General features: G+C 37.0%; 2 protein-coding genes across 3 annotated transcripts; both read left to right on the forward strand.

Annotated features, from left to right (window-relative positions):
* The first annotated feature begins 9,186 nt into the window (after positions 1-9,186).
* On the forward strand, positions 9,187-10,547 carry LOC108811262 (transcription factor MYB78). The gene is made up of 3 exons (XM_018583307.2): positions 9,187-9,434; positions 9,535-9,664; positions 9,785-10,547. Exons 1-3 carry the CDS (start codon positions 9,281-9,283, stop codon positions 10,326-10,328), a joined length of 828 nt encoding a protein of 275 aa, XP_018438809.1. The 5' UTR covers positions 9,187-9,280; the 3' UTR covers positions 10,329-10,547.
* Positions 10,548-12,112: 1,565 nt separating this feature from the next.
* LOC108806626 (SWR1-complex protein 4) lies at positions 12,113-15,419 on the forward strand. Of its 2 annotated transcripts, none has more exons than XM_018578786.2 (16): positions 12,113-12,395; positions 12,489-12,575; positions 12,648-12,713; positions 12,803-12,862; positions 12,963-13,019; positions 13,110-13,239; positions 13,333-13,400; positions 13,517-13,609; positions 13,686-13,733; positions 13,897-14,040; positions 14,130-14,240; positions 14,499-14,594; positions 14,673-14,744; positions 14,832-14,868; positions 14,949-14,983; positions 15,090-15,419. In XM_018578786.2, the coding sequence occupies exons 1-16, from the start codon at positions 12,273-12,275 to the stop codon at positions 15,162-15,164; spliced, it is 1,302 nt and encodes a 433-aa protein (XP_018434288.1). In that variant the 5' UTR covers positions 12,113-12,272; the 3' UTR covers positions 15,165-15,419. The 2 variants fall into 2 exon arrangements, with proteins under 2 accessions (XP_018434288.1, XP_056845336.1); XM_056989356.1 differs by having other exon boundaries at positions 14,679-14,744.
* The last annotated feature ends 191 nt before the right edge of the window (positions 15,420-15,610 follow it).

Below are 15,610 nucleotides of genomic sequence, written 5' to 3' on the forward strand. Positions count from 1 at the left end.
AGCCCTAGGAAGGTATTGTAGTCCAACGGTTTGGTAAATAGATCAGCAAGCTGTTTCTCGGTTGATACATGCTCTAGAATCACAATTCTCATCTCAACTAGCTCTCTCACAAAGTGATGTCGTATATCCACATGCTTGGTACGTGAATGCTGAACAGGATTCTTAGACAAGTTTATGGCACTCATGTTATCACAATGAACAAGCATGGGATCAGATATGATACCATAATCAACCAGCATTTGTCGCATCCAAAGTAATTGTGTGCAACAGCTTCCCAATGCAATGTACTCAGCCTCAGCAGTCGAGAGAGAGACACAGTTCTGCTTCTTGCTGTGCCAGGCTACCATGTTGTTCCCAAGAAAGAAACAACCTCCAGAAGTGCTATGTCTGTCATCTAAGCAACCAGCCCAATCTGCATCACAAAAACCTGCAAGATTCACATTAGTTTCAAAGGTATAGTGAAGACCAAAATCCAGAGTTCCTTTCACATATTTAATGATACGCTTAACAGCATTCATGTGCGACTCCTTAGGAGATGCTTGATAACGAGCACATATACCCACACTCAGACAGAGATCAGGTCGACTTGCGGTGAGGTACAAGAGGCTCCCAATCATAGCTCTGTAGAGTTTCTCATCAACGGGCTTGCCATCATCATCACGAGACAGCTTGGTAGTGGTGCTCATTGGTGTGTTAGCGACTTTGCTGGTTTCCATTCCAAATCTCTTGATAAGGTTTTTGGCATACGTGCTTTGAGAAACAGTGATTCCATCCGCAAGCTGCTTGATTTGTAGTCCAAGAAAGTAACTGAGCTCCCCAACCATGCTCATCTCAAATTCTTTTGTCATCGTCCGAACAAAATCATCCACCATTTCTTTTGATGTGCTCCCAAAGATTATATCGTCCACATACACTTGGATAATGATAACATCTTGTCCATTTTCTCCTATGAATAGAGTCTTATCAACTCCTCCTCTCTGAAACCCAGCCTTGATGAGAAAATCGGTCAGTCTTTCATACCAGGCTCGTGGAGCTTGTTTAAGTCCATAGAGAGCTTTCTTGAGTTTGTAGACATAGTCAGGGTAGTGTGGATCCTCAAACCCTTTTGGTTGTGTCACATAGACTTCTTCTTGTAGAACACCATTCAGAAAAGCACTCTTGACATCCATCTGATAAAGTTTAATTCTGAAACCACATGCCATTCCAAAGAGTAACCTGATCGATTCAAGACGTGCTACAGGAGCAAATGTTTCATCGAAATCCACTCCTTCAATCTGGGTGTAACCTTGTCCAACCAGTCTTGACTTGTTGCGAGTCACGTTTCCTTCTTCATCTATCTTGTTCTTGTGAATCCATTTAGTTCCAATGACATTCACTCCTTCAGGTCTAGGAACCAGTTCCCACACATCTAATCGTTCAAACTGTTCCAGCTCCTGATGCATAGAGTCTGTCCAGTATTCATCTTCCAAGGCTTCCTGAAGATTCTTCGGTTCTATCTGAGAGACGTAGCACTCAACGTTGTTCATCTGAGCCATGAACGATGCCAACTTGACCATCTCCTTGAAGTTGATTTGTTTCTTCCGTGTAACCCTTTCATCAAACACGCCTCCAATGACATCGGCCGAGGAATGATTTTTATGCACTTTTCCCTGATCCAGGTCAACGCGTACTTCATTAGTATCTTCCTCTCCCTCAGATTCCTCTTTGATCATTGCTTCCGGAGCAGAGCTACTAGGTGTAACACATTCAACTGTTTGTGTGACCCTGGTCTGATAGAATCCAACACTGTCATCAAAAACCACATTCACCTTATCTCCAATGAATTTGGTACGCTGGTTAAAGACTCGATATGCAGAGATGTTAGTCGAATAACCCAGGAACATTCCTACATCACTTATGGCATCAAACTTTCCCAAGTGATCTTTGTCATTCAGGATGTAACATAAACACCCAAATACATGCATGTGGCTTAGGTTGGGAGTCTTGCCTTTTAGTATCTCATACGGTGTAGTCTTAGTCTTAGGTTTGACATACACCCGATTGATAACATAGCATGCGGTGCTCACTGCCTCTGCCCAAAACCCTGGTGGGACATTGTTTCCACATAGCATTGCTCTAGCCATCTCTTGTAGTGTGCGATTCTTTCTCTCAACAACACCATTCTGCTGTGGAGTTCTGGGTGCTGCATATTGATGTCGAATTCCTTGACTTTGGCAGAAACTATCGAACTGTTCGTTCTGAAACTCACCACCATGGTCACTCTTGATTTCCATGATTCCACCTTTCTGCTTCAGTTGTAATGCAAGAATTCTGAAACTATCAATGGCATCTGACTTGTTTCGTAGAAAGTCCACCCATGTATATCTTGAGAAGTCATCTACCATGACCAGAATGTACTTTTTTCCTGCAACGCTCTCAGGAGTTATTGGACCCATGAGATCCATGTGAACAAGCTCCAGCAACTGCTTGGATCTAATCTCAGGGATTCGCTTGTGTTGCACCTTAACTTGTTTTCCCTGACAGCACGCTCCACATACAGTACTTGTCTGAGATTCTAAGTCTGGAACTCCTCTGACGACTTCCGCATTAACAAGTCGGGTCAGTCCATTGATGTTCATGTGCCCTAGTTTCTTATGCCACAGATCAAGCTTAGACGTGGTCGCTGAGCAGCACACATTTGTAGGTTTCCACATATAGCAGTTATTACCAGATCGAATTCTACACAGCACGATGTTCCCTTGTGGATCCACAGCACGACATTCCTTGCTATTAAAGATCACTTCAAGACCTTCATCACATAGTTGACTTACACTGATAAGATTTGCTTTGAGGCCATCAACATAGTATACATTTATAAGACGAGGTAAATCCGGTCTATCAGTTACTCCTACGCCTCGTATCTTTCCTTGTCCTCCATCACCAAAAGTCACTTTTCCACCCTTGATAGGTTGAAGTTTCTCAAGATGTTCATAGCTTCCTGTCATATGTTTTGAGCAACCACTGTCAAAGTACCAAGGAGAATCTATTTGAGAACCCCCATCTGCACTGGTGTATGCAACGTGACTTACAAAGTTGACCTTCTCTGATATACTCGTGAAGTGACATGCCAGATTCAACTCTGGTTTGGTGTGTGACTCAGGAAGTTCCTTGTGTGACCTGTTGATGACGCGATCTTTGTAGGTTGGATATAAGTCTCTTTTAGCAATCCAGACATGTCCATACATAGAAGGTTCCAAGAAACACAAGTTTAACCTCCAGGCTCGCTCATATTGATGTCTTCGAAAGTAACAGAAATTGACATGATGTCCTCGTTTTCCACAGAAGTGACATCCATTTCCACGACGTCTTGCACGAGAGTTAGACTCGTATTTCCCAGTGTTCTGGAGAGCAGGCTGAGCTTGAGGAGGACGGGGTTCAGCAACCTTTTCCTCCTTGGAGACTTCTTTTACGAACACAACTTGATGTCCTTCTTGATCCGACTTAGAGGTAGATCCATGAAATCCAAGCCCTCGGCTTGTGCTGGGGCATTGTCCCAAAGTCAGCAGATGGTCTAAAGACTTGGTGCCGGTTGATAGCATCTTGACCTTTTTAAGGTTTTCAGCCAACTGACTTTCCAACAGCTTACTCTTATTTTTTTCTTGAAGAAATAGTTCGCTCAACTGATTGAATTTAGCCTCAAACTCCTTATGAGATCGTTCCTGCTCAGTCATGGCTCGTTTTAACGCCAGAACTTCCTGATCAGATTCCTTTAAGATTGAAAGAGCAGCAGGTTGTGTTATAGGTTTCTCAAGTTCCAGAATGTTTACTTGTGCCTTCAACATTGCTCTATCCTTTATGAGCTGAAGGTTTTCATGGCTGAGCTCAGTAAACTGATTAAACAGTGTCTTGTACTCTGTTTCCAGGTCATGATTGAGCTCGTCGTCTTCCTCCTCCATTACTTCTTCCACTTTGTCAGAAACTGAAGTCACACCTTCATGTGCTACGAGTGCCATAAAATTCAGATGTAATTCCCCATCATCGCTCTCACTATCCGAGTCTGTGTCGCTGAAGCTCATAAGTGACTTGTCTTTCTTCAAGTTATTTGGACATTCACTTCGAGTGTGACCATATCCTTTGCACTCTATGCACTTGAGTTCTTTCCTTTTAGTGAGTGGACATTCATTCCGAAAGTGTCCATATCCTTCACATTCATGACACTGAAGCTCCTTCTTCCTTTTTGAAGCATCTGACCTTGATGACTGTGTATTACCACGATCTAATTCATTCCTCTGAAACCGGCTGTTTGATCTGCTACCACCTTTTTCAACTCGTCTCATAAACTTGTTAAAGTTCTTTGCCATTAAACTCAGATTATCTTCAATTTTAGAGACTCTGTCATCATCTTTAGAATTAGCAGTGAAGGCAATACTCTTCTGAGTGTTCTCCTGTCGATCAGATTTCTCGAGGTCATGAACCTTCAGGATACCAGAGAGTTGGTCAAACTTCATCTCATCAGTGTCAACGGCTATATTGAGAACTGCCTTGTATGCTTCAAACCGAGGAGGTAAACATCTCAGGAGTTTCTTCACCAGATCCTTTTCTTCATACTTCTTGCCCAAGACTGAAGATTCACTAGCCAGTTCACTGATTTTAGAGATAAACCCATCGATAGGTTCATCATCTCCCATGCGCAAGTTCTCAAACCTTGAGGCTAAGTGATCAATTCTGGTTCGTCGTACACTTGTGTTTCCTTCAAAGTGATTGATCAATGTATCCCAAGCTTCTTTTGCCGACTCACATCCTTGAATAATTTTGAATTGTTCCAAATCGACAGCAGAGAAGATGACAGTTAACGCCTTAGAGTTGAATTTTGATGCTGATTTTTCTGAATCTGTCCACTGATCCTTAGGTTTCGGACCCAAAGTCTTATCTTCCATCATCACAGTGGGTGGAGACCACCCATCCTCAACAGCAGTCCAGGCATCCTCGTCGATCCCTCTGATCACATGTCTCATTCGTGCTTTCCAGTGTCCAAAGTTGCCTCCGTCTAGCATGATAGGCTTGTGTAGCGTAACAAGCTCCTTCATGGTGTCCATGAAATCCGCAGGATCTCAACCTGTTAGTAGTAATTGATACCACAGAGGTTTCCTGCTCTGATACCAAATGAAAGTTCAGGGACAACCAATAAACAGAGCACAACGAGAATCCAAGAACACTCTTTCTTGTATATTAGAAATCACTTAAACAATCACCTAGATCTGTTTAATCCGAATTACTCTCAGTCACACACGACTAGAGACGGACCAATTTCTAATCTCTTAACTCAGTAGATCGAGCTTCAACAACTCTGAACTCGATCACCTCTTTTACTTGACAAGACAAACCCTTGCTCAAGCTTTTCAATTAACGTCCTTAACCTAGATCTGCCCTCGACAATCTAGTTAAGTAGCCCTCATCGAATATACTATATTTCCTAATATCTCGATGCAATCTAATCTTCCATATCTTCTTTACTTGATAATCACGTTATGCCACGTCATAGTTTCCATAACCGACTCTTTCCATTATGTCACACATCGATCTCATGTGTGACACAGTCTTCCTCTCTTCTTCACGATCACAGCTCTTTTCTTGAGCTTACAAGTCATATTTCTTTTGTAGTTCTCAAGTTTTTTAAACGTGTCGTCGTTTCAGTAAATAACCTGTCAAGAAATTAGTTTGCTAAACCCTTAAAAACGTTTCGGCTTCAAAACGGGATTTTTTGTTTGACTCTCATCAAACTGTTTTTTTTTGTTTGGTCATAATCAAACTGATGCAACTTTAGTTTCCCACTATGTGCAACTTAGTATTTGACATAAAGAGAAAATATTCTTCAGAAACCAAATATAAAACGAGCGGTCTTCTTAATGTCAATTGAAAAGGTTATTATATATATATTTTGTAGTTCATCAGTTTCTCTGGGCTGTCATATAATCAATTTTTCAGTCGATGTAACAATTCACTGGATCGAGTGTTAGAAAAAAAAACATGTGTTTTCTTCAGTAAAAGTCTAAGATACTGCTACAACCCAAATCTAACCTATTTTCGAATAAAGTTGACACATCCTTATTTGTGTATGTGTTTTGTTCCTTAGCTGAACGTTACAGCAGACAAGTGTCTCATAAAGACAACCAAATCTGATTCGCTTCTCAGGTACATACACTGATACACTTAATCGAGAGTGTAGCTTTCCCAAGAACTATGGATGCTACTATTTATATTTATTTGTGTATATTATACTGTGTTTACTTGCTTTACTTAAACTCCTTTTACTTAAATTCATAACTTTAATATTTCTCAACCCTCCTTTGATAGAGTGGATCGCTCTGACATGTATGCATCAAAATGTATAGGCTGATGCTTTTGTCTTCGTACGTTTTATTGGTTCGAATTTTTTATCATTAGTTGATATATGAAATTACATTTTGTTTTCTCAGTAGTTGATATATCCTTTTGTATGTTTTAGAATCATTTTAACTGTTTATTTGCTACATGTTTTAATAATATATTAATATATCATAGAACTTTCCTTTGTCAAAAAAATATATCATGGAATTTGACTTAAAACAATTAAAACTTTACTCATGTTCATGGACGGATGTTTGATTTAATTTGTATTCCATGCAAAATTCTGGTTTTATAAAAAATTTAATGTATATTTTTTTATTTTTTAATATATATGTTTGATAATAATTTTTTTATTTGTACAAAATATTATATTATTTTTTTTATAACTTGATGATATTTAACTGTTTATTTGCTACATGTTTTAATAATATATTAATATATCGTAGAGTGTTCCTTTGTCAAAAAATGTATCATGGAATTTGACTTAAAAAAGTTAAAACTTTATCCGCGCTTCATGGATGTTTGATTTAACTTGTTTTCCATATCAAATTCATAAACCGCTGGTTTTATACAAAAATCTTATGTATATTTTTTTATGTTTTGTAATTTACATATAGAGTAAAATATATTATTTTAATATAAATGTTTGATAATAATTTTTTATTTGTATAAAATATTATATTAAATTTTTTATAACTTGATGATATTTAATGTAATTGTATATTCATATATTAACATGTTGTTTTGTTAATTTGTTTTAAAATGAAACATCATACTAAAAAAAAAAATTTTTTGCATTTGTTTTCTATAGTTTCTTATTAATTTTATGATATTTTATTTTTTTTGATAATTAAAATCTCAAAATTTTAATATTTTTTAAACTAACTATATTTAAAAATGGTTTTATATAATATATACTATATATTTCAGTTTGTGTTTTTATTTTTACCACAAAAAAAACAAAAATCATTGTAATTAATTAATTTAATTTTTATTTACATAATTTCTAAATAAAAAAATACAAAATATTTAATTTACTGTAAATACAATAATTAAATGTGTAAATAAAATAAAATACTTAATCTTATATCCATGTCTCCAAACAATATTATCCATGTTTTCAAATAGTATAAGAAAGCTTCAATTTTAATAATATAGATATTTTATTAAATTAACAACGTTCGATATAGATTATAGGGTTTTTATATAATATAGGTTTTTATTTCAAAATACATAAAGAAAACACCGTGTTACGTTTTTACAATTGAATCAACGAGTACATCATGTGGATCACTCTCGCAGAAAAAAAGAAAAGACTGCAAGTATTAACTCCAACGTGCAATAAAGTTTTGTTGAAAATAACTCATAAAAGTCTTACCGTTTATGTTAATATAAGCGTAGAAGTCATGGTGATAGATAGAGGGAAGACGTTTCTTTGACTACCCTTCAATCATCAAACAAAAATGTGCTACAAATTCAAAAGCAAAGTCCCTAACTCGCCTAACTATATTTCTCATCTGACTTTGCTTTAAATGTAAATTGTCATGTTATTTAGCTACATTAAAAATTGGACATTAAGGTTTTTAAAGTATACTCATTAATTCCGTCGTAGATTATTTTTAAGTACTAGTCAATGTTTTATCGAGTAGTTTCTGAATGTTACCTAGTTTCAAGAAAACAATGAATTTCCTTAATAGAAAACTTGTGTACACATATTTATTGAAGAAAACAACTGTGTATATATCTATATTTCGATGAAGTAGTAAAAAGGAAATACTATATACCATTCTCAGTTTCACATTTTTTTTCCCAAATATAAACATAGAATTATTAACAAAGAAATAACTGTAGAAAAAAACTCAATTTGCATTCTTCACATAATTAAACACATCAAACTCTTTCGAGATAGAATTGTAAAATATTGATATTTTTCCATCATTTTTTTTCATGCACAAGGAAGTACTACCTGGTCAGTGAACATCCGCAATATTCCGGTTAAAAAGCAATATACATTTTTTACTGGTTACTGATTCTTTTTTTTTTTTGAAAAAAAAATGGTCACTGATTCTACTTCATAAACAAATTACAGAATATTTTGAAAATGTCAATAGAATAGAAAATCAAAGAAATACAAAAACAAATGGAGATCAAAGTTAAATCGATAATATTCCACAAAATTTAATCCTGTCCTTTAGACAATGTATAATATTTGTATATAATAAGATATATGTATATAAATTTTGTATTTATTATCCTGCAGGTCTGAGCTAGATAGATTCATTGCTCGAACTATAAATTGTGAAGCCATCATTCTTTACTATATATGTGTCCATATAGCCGATATAACAAATGAAGAAAATGAAACTTTAATATTACAAGAATATATGAATAATTCATTTAGGCCATAGTGTTCACATTTATTTTAAACTGGATTGTGCATATATACACAACATCTTACGTCTGCGCTACTGTGTGTTAAAATCTAGAAACTCTGTAAAATAGAATTCTTATCAAAGAGAAAGTGAAGAGTGCGTGTTACTATTCATCTGAACGAGTCAAAGGGTCAAACCTAAGTATTTTAAATTACACAATAGTTGACCAAATGGAGACTTGATTAGTCTCAGAATAGTATACACTATAGTTGCAAAATTCCACTTTAGAAACAAAAAATAACAATAATTGAATATCACACTTATGCCGTGTTGTAGTCACTCTTCATTCTTTTACTTATTTTCAAATATCCTTAATAAAATACTACTTTTAAAATTCTATATTCTTGTGTTCATTCACTATATATAATAAAATCACATCTTGCTTAATCACTTCAAATCTAATCCACAAAGCCTTTCACACCATCTCATCTCTCTCTCTCTCTCTCTCTCTTTTTTCCTTTCCCTCATTAAAAAAACGAGATATGGAAGATTACGAGCGAAGCTCAAACTCTCCAACACATGAAGAAGATGCTGATGTACGGAAAGGTCCATGGACTGAAGACGAAGATGCTATTCTCGTCAACTTCGTTTCCATCCACGGTGATGCTCGCTGGAACCACATCGCTCGTTCCTCAGGTATCAACTCAATCAATAATCTCTAATTTACACATAATTGCATAGCGTATATATACACACACACACACACATACTTATACATATAAGTTCAATTATGCAGGACTTAAGAGAACTGGTAAGAGTTGTAGATTAAGATGGCTTAACTACTTGCGTCCAGATGTTAGACGAGGCAACATCACACTTGAAGAACAGTTTATGATCCTCAAACTCCATTCTCTATGGGGCAATAGGTATATTACCAAAAAATCACATGTAAAATTAAATACACGTGTTCCCATTTACTACTAGTTTCTATTAAATTTTGTTTGTTTATAAATATGCTTAAATTTGAGACTTATTGTTTTGTTTAGGTGGTCAAAGATTGCACAATATCTACCGGGAAGAACAGATAATGAAATAAAGAATTATTGGAGGACTCGGGTGCAAAAGCAAGCTAAACACCTTAGATGCGATGTTAATAGCAATCTTTTCAAGGAGACAATGAAAAATGTTTGGATGCCTAGACTGGTGGAAAGAATCAACGCCCAAACACCATCACCCACGTATGAGCAAGTGGACTCTATGGTCACCGACCCAAGTCAACCCACTGCCGAACCAAGTCCGGTCGAACCGGGTTTTGTTCAGTTTAACCAGAATCATTATTGTCACCAGCAACAGTTCGTGCCAGCGTCAGACGTGTCAGCAACGTCTTCGAATTCGCCTGCTGATGAGACGTTATCGGAAGTTCAAGGAGGGGTAGTGAACGGTTCGGGTTATGAACCAGCGGATCAAACGGGTTTCGGTGGGTTCAACGATTGGGGATGTGTTGGTGGGGACAACACGTGGACGGATGACGAGAGTTTTTGGTTCTTGCAGGAGTTGTGTAATGAAACGACATCGTACTCGTATAATTAAGGAAATATACGATTACGGTACGTAACGAGGAATTCAATTGCGTCACGTTTGGTGTAATATTCATTCGAGCGTGATGCCAATTTTAGATACGGCCTTGGTATACGAATCTTGACTTAATTTAATATGCTCTTTTTTCTCTCTCGATTATATTAAGATATATGATCATCACACGAGTATATTGTGATTTGTGATATACAGTATGTGAATTATTCAATATTACTTTTGTTTCATAATTGTCAGGGAAAATTTCTCAATTAAACATGTTTTTCATAGTGGAAAAGGATGTACACTAACTCGAATCAGTTCATGTTCGGTTGGTGCGTTTTATTTACGACAAGACATAGGATCGAGATGAATAAACACTCGTCATATAAGATTAATACATTAATTATATGTTAGTTAGCCATAGTTACTTACACAATCACACGTCGGCATGGATCATATATAGACCATAAAATCAACATTTCAGTAAAAAATAATAATCAACATCTATTTTATATCAACCTTCATAAAATTGATCTTGTTATGACCCAACTTGCTTTCAAATTGTCACAACACATGATTTATTTGATATAAAAAATACTCAACATATTTACGCAGAACTACAATTTGACAGTTCAAAGTGCTCATGTATACCTCATGCGAAATAGGCATGTTCGATCCACTGGTAAGTAGCGATACAAAACATTATATTATGCTAGGATTCACATTATTTATACATACGCTTCGCAAACTTACATCAACAACTGATTCTTGACGATATTCCAGTAAAACCCTTCATCCATATCATTAACCCCACACGTAGTTTCGATTATAAACTCGTGACGATTGCTTCGATGCGAAATATCAACCACCGAAAGAATCGTCCTCGTCTCGTCTCCCGACACAGTTCTGTAACGTTTCACCGCTGACAAAGAAGCCGTCGCCGTCAGCTCCTCCTTTGGCGTAAGACGGCAACTCATCAGTGCTCTAACGAACATCACTATCGACGCCATGTGTCTCTGATGTCGTATGATGCTTCGGTATCTGCTAATTAAATGGTAACTGCGTATCTAATAACTTTTAAGTGCAAAGACATGCATGCACTCAATATAACTACATATATGTGAGTTTGTGTGCGCGCTTGTGTCAGTGTGTGTGTAGTCTTAACAACTATTGTTGAACTTGGAAAGAAAGCACAAGGTGAAAGACAATGAAATATAGTTTTGGTATATATTGTAAATTTACCAAATTGCTACTAGAGTGCCAACATGGAGTTTGTAGTAGTATCATAGAAGCAAGGTCATTATGGTTCTTTTTACAGCATGGTTTTTGATGTAGGAGGAGAAGGAAAAGAGTTCATCTTCACCAAGAAACATCGGGAGGATGAAGATATAATTTCTGATCTAATCCTTTCTCGTTCCGGTCAGTGATGGTTGGACAACCTTCTAGGCTCTCTCCTTTTTCTAGTTAACTAAACCATTTTGGTGAGTAAACCTGTATATAAGTTTTCCTGATTTCTAAAATTGAATATATTTGTTAAACTACAGTTTTGAATATTACATGAAATATTTTTCACTGAATGATATTTACTTATATCTGTATAATACATTTAGTATTTTTATACAAAAAAATTCCAATATTTATTTTAATTCGCATTCTGCTCCGTATATGTCAATATGCGTGTCTTTTGCTTACTTAAAAGTTTTGTATAATCTTGGGCTAACGTAATCTGTAAAGGCCCGGCTTGTGAAACGCCACCGTTTGAGGTCGTTGCAAAGGCTAAAGCCTAGAGAACTCGCTAACCGAATCCAAAGGTTTAAGAATTCTTTCGCGCGCTCAAAATCCCCAATTCGCCAATCTTCGTCGAAACCCTAAATTCTGAATCGATCCTGATCGAATCGAAGATCGAATCGTTTCTGGATTGGATGATAGTCACCCGTTAAACTCGAAATCATAATCGTAATGGGCGGTACGGACGCGAAGGACATCCTGGGGCTGCCGAAGACACCACTGTCTTTAACTCAGGAGAAGAAGTCTCGACCCCAGAAGGAGTCCCATCGAAAACCCGATGGCATTTCTCGCGAGGTGAGAGCTCTAGCGACTCGAAACAAACAAGCCCTGGAATACGATTGGATTAATAGTCATCTCAAGCTGTTGATTTTTTTGTTGAATTTGCAGGTTTATGCGCTTACGGGCGGCGTTGCGCCTCTTATGCCTTCAATTGATGTTACCCACTTAAAGCGACGCCCTCCGCCTGATGAAAAGGTTAGATTTTGTAAGGGCTTGTTTTGAGATGGTGCTTGTGGGTTTGATGATAGTGTTTATATATGTAATAAGGTTGCTTGGCAATGGCTTCCCGTCAAAAGTTCTGCTAGGAATGATGATTTGCAGCTCTACCACTGGGTATGTTCCTTACTTTATTACACAAACAAAAGGTTGAGCATTTGATTCTTTCTAACGCCCATGTGTATTGTGTTTGGATCTCTTTACAGGTTAGAGTGGTAAATGATGTTCCACCATCAGCTGACTATTCCTTTGCCAAATACAACAAGGTATTTTATTATATGAGTACAGTCTCGTTTGAGTTAATATTTGCTGCCCCCTCTCTGTTTTATGCTTCTTCTCACTTATTCTTATAATTTGATAATGCAGTCAGTTGATGTCTTGAAATACACTGATGATGAGTATGAGAATCATTTAACGGACCCTGTAAGTGTACAACGACATTTTCTGCATAGCCATTGTACATGCTTGCTCTGGATAATGCCGATTTTGTTGATTGTGCTCCCAACTTGTTAGGTGTGGACCAAGGAAGAGACGGATCAGTTGTTTGAATTGTGTGAAAGGTTTGATCTCCGTTTCACTGTAATTGCTGACCGCTTCCCATTATCCCGGACTGTAGAGGAATTGAAGGATCGTTACTATAGTGGTATGTTTTGAACTTTATATGTTTCCAGACACCATTATCAGTTCATTGGAATATTGGAGAACTGAGAATTCTCTTTCTTAACTTATTCTGTAGTAACTCGGGCCCTGCTGCGTGCTACAGCTCAGTCTCCATCAGAGTTGGCAAACCATCCTCTTATGAAGGTCAACTTCCACTTTTACATCTCTTCTTAGCAAACTAACAACTCGAATATTTGTAGTTTATTTTAGCAAACTAACATCTCTGTAAATACTGTTTTTAATATATTGGCAATAACCAGGAGCCTTATGATATGACACGCGATAGAGAGCGCAAACGTGCGTTGTCAATGGTCTTGTCCCAGAGTAGACACCAAGAGAAGAAAGATGCTGAGGTTTTTCTCTTTAATTTCTACTAAGCAAGTGTAAATTAGTTCTTTGCTTTCTCTTACACGTCTCCCATAACTACAGATTCTTGCTGAGGCTAAGAGAATCACAGAGATGCGTTTGGCTGCGCGTGTAAGTGTTTTCTTAAAATCAATGTGCTCACTCGTGCTAAATAAATTACTATAGATGAAATTTTGTTACCATGATTGAAGATACCCTTTTACCTTAGACGAATATCAGAACTCCATCCTCATCATATTGTCTCTTAAAACGATTGTTCTTTCTGGATGTGCAGCGTGCGGCAGAGCCTGATGTGCCTGCGAATGAGAATATCGGTAGTGTATCTCCATCTTCTAATTCTCAACTTCCTGCAACTGCCGTGGCTCCATCCACGCTAACTATGGCAGATTATACATCTACCCTTGCTTCTCTGCGCATGGTGAGTTTTTCGCTCTTCTCCTCTTTCATTTTTTCATTTGGGTTTCCAGTGATCTGATTCTTTTTTGGTGAATTTTTTCGAATTTCCAGCTTCATGTGTACTTAAGAACCTATGGACTTGAACAAATGGTCCAAGCTGCAAGCTCTGCTGTTGGTCTTCGAACGATCAAGCGTGTTGAGCAGACTCTGCAAGATCTCGGGGTTTGTTTTTGCTTCTTGTTTTGTTAACTCTTTTTTTTTTCTTTACATTATTTGCATATCTTTCCCATTAACTGAGGAACGATATTACTAATGCTTCAAAGGGAACTCTCACTCAACCTGGCGTCTGATTTTCTATTACTATTAACTTATGCGGATCTTGGTTTGGATAGAGGATAGGTTCTTAGGAGTTTATTTTATCAGAGCTGCTTTAATGTTTTGCAAGATGGGTTTTTAGTATATATAGTTTTCTCTTTACAGGTTAATTTAAAGCCAAAGGTTCCTACAAAAACTGTATGCGATGAGCATCTCGAATTACGAAAAGAAATCCTAACACTACTGAATCTTCAGAAGCAGGTAAACTATATGATACAGGTTCCATGTACGAATAATACAGCCACTTCTTTTTCTAACTTGTTTGCTTGTAATTTTCAGCTACAGTATAAAGAATCAGAAGGTTCATCACACCGTGAAGGGACATATGCCGCAATGCCAGATACTCCAAAGGTCAGCATCATAACTTGAATCCCCAATTTTTACTGCAATATATCATCTTCGTATGGATAATATCTCTAATCCTTTGTATGTGATCAGGATCGCGTTTTCGCATCTGAGCCATTCAGTTTTGGAGGTACATGTCGTTAATCTCCTTTGTTTCAAAATTGTATCTTAATCATCTCACTAACTTGCAAGGTGCGTGTCTGTGTTCAGGTGAAAGACCAATCAAGAAGGAACAAAAGCGCAAGGTAATGATGCATATGAGACTCTGGTCTTTCTTTTCATGTCGATTTCTATGAATGTATATAAGTCCAAACCTCAATCACAAAATATTGTTTTGGTGAATAACTATAGGGTCCTGGAAGACAATCAGATACTCCTTCACCAGCTCATAAGCGGCCCAGAAAAATGAAAGCATCTGATCTCTAAGTCCAATAGAAATACTGATTCCCATTTTTCATGTCTATGTAATTTTCAGTCAGACACTGCAATATCTATCAGTTGTTGAATTGTCCCAATGACTCAAAAAATTGATGTCAAAAGTCTCTTTTTTGAGTCGGTGTGTAGACCGGTCAAAAGCACAACCAACAGTACAGTGATGATGTATTCATTAGTCGTTTGGGTCACAAGTTGTGACTCACAACACATGATTTTATTTTGATATAAAAAGTAACATATTAAGCACATCTACAATTTGGTAGTTCAAAATGCTCGTATACCTCATGCGATATAGGCCTGGTCATTCCAGCGTATACAACAAATAAGGCAGCAAAAAACAAAGCTCTTCCAACTAAAGATGTGCACTTTCAGATACAAAAGCATCGAGAAACATCAACTGTAACTAACCGCAGGTAGAACCTGAGGTAAGTCAATGG

This window comes from Raphanus sativus, chromosome 6, assembly GCF_000801105.2.
Source record: "Raphanus sativus cultivar WK10039 chromosome 6, ASM80110v3, whole genome shotgun sequence".
Classification (NCBI taxonomy): domain Eukaryota; kingdom Viridiplantae; phylum Streptophyta; class Magnoliopsida; order Brassicales; family Brassicaceae; genus Raphanus; species Raphanus sativus.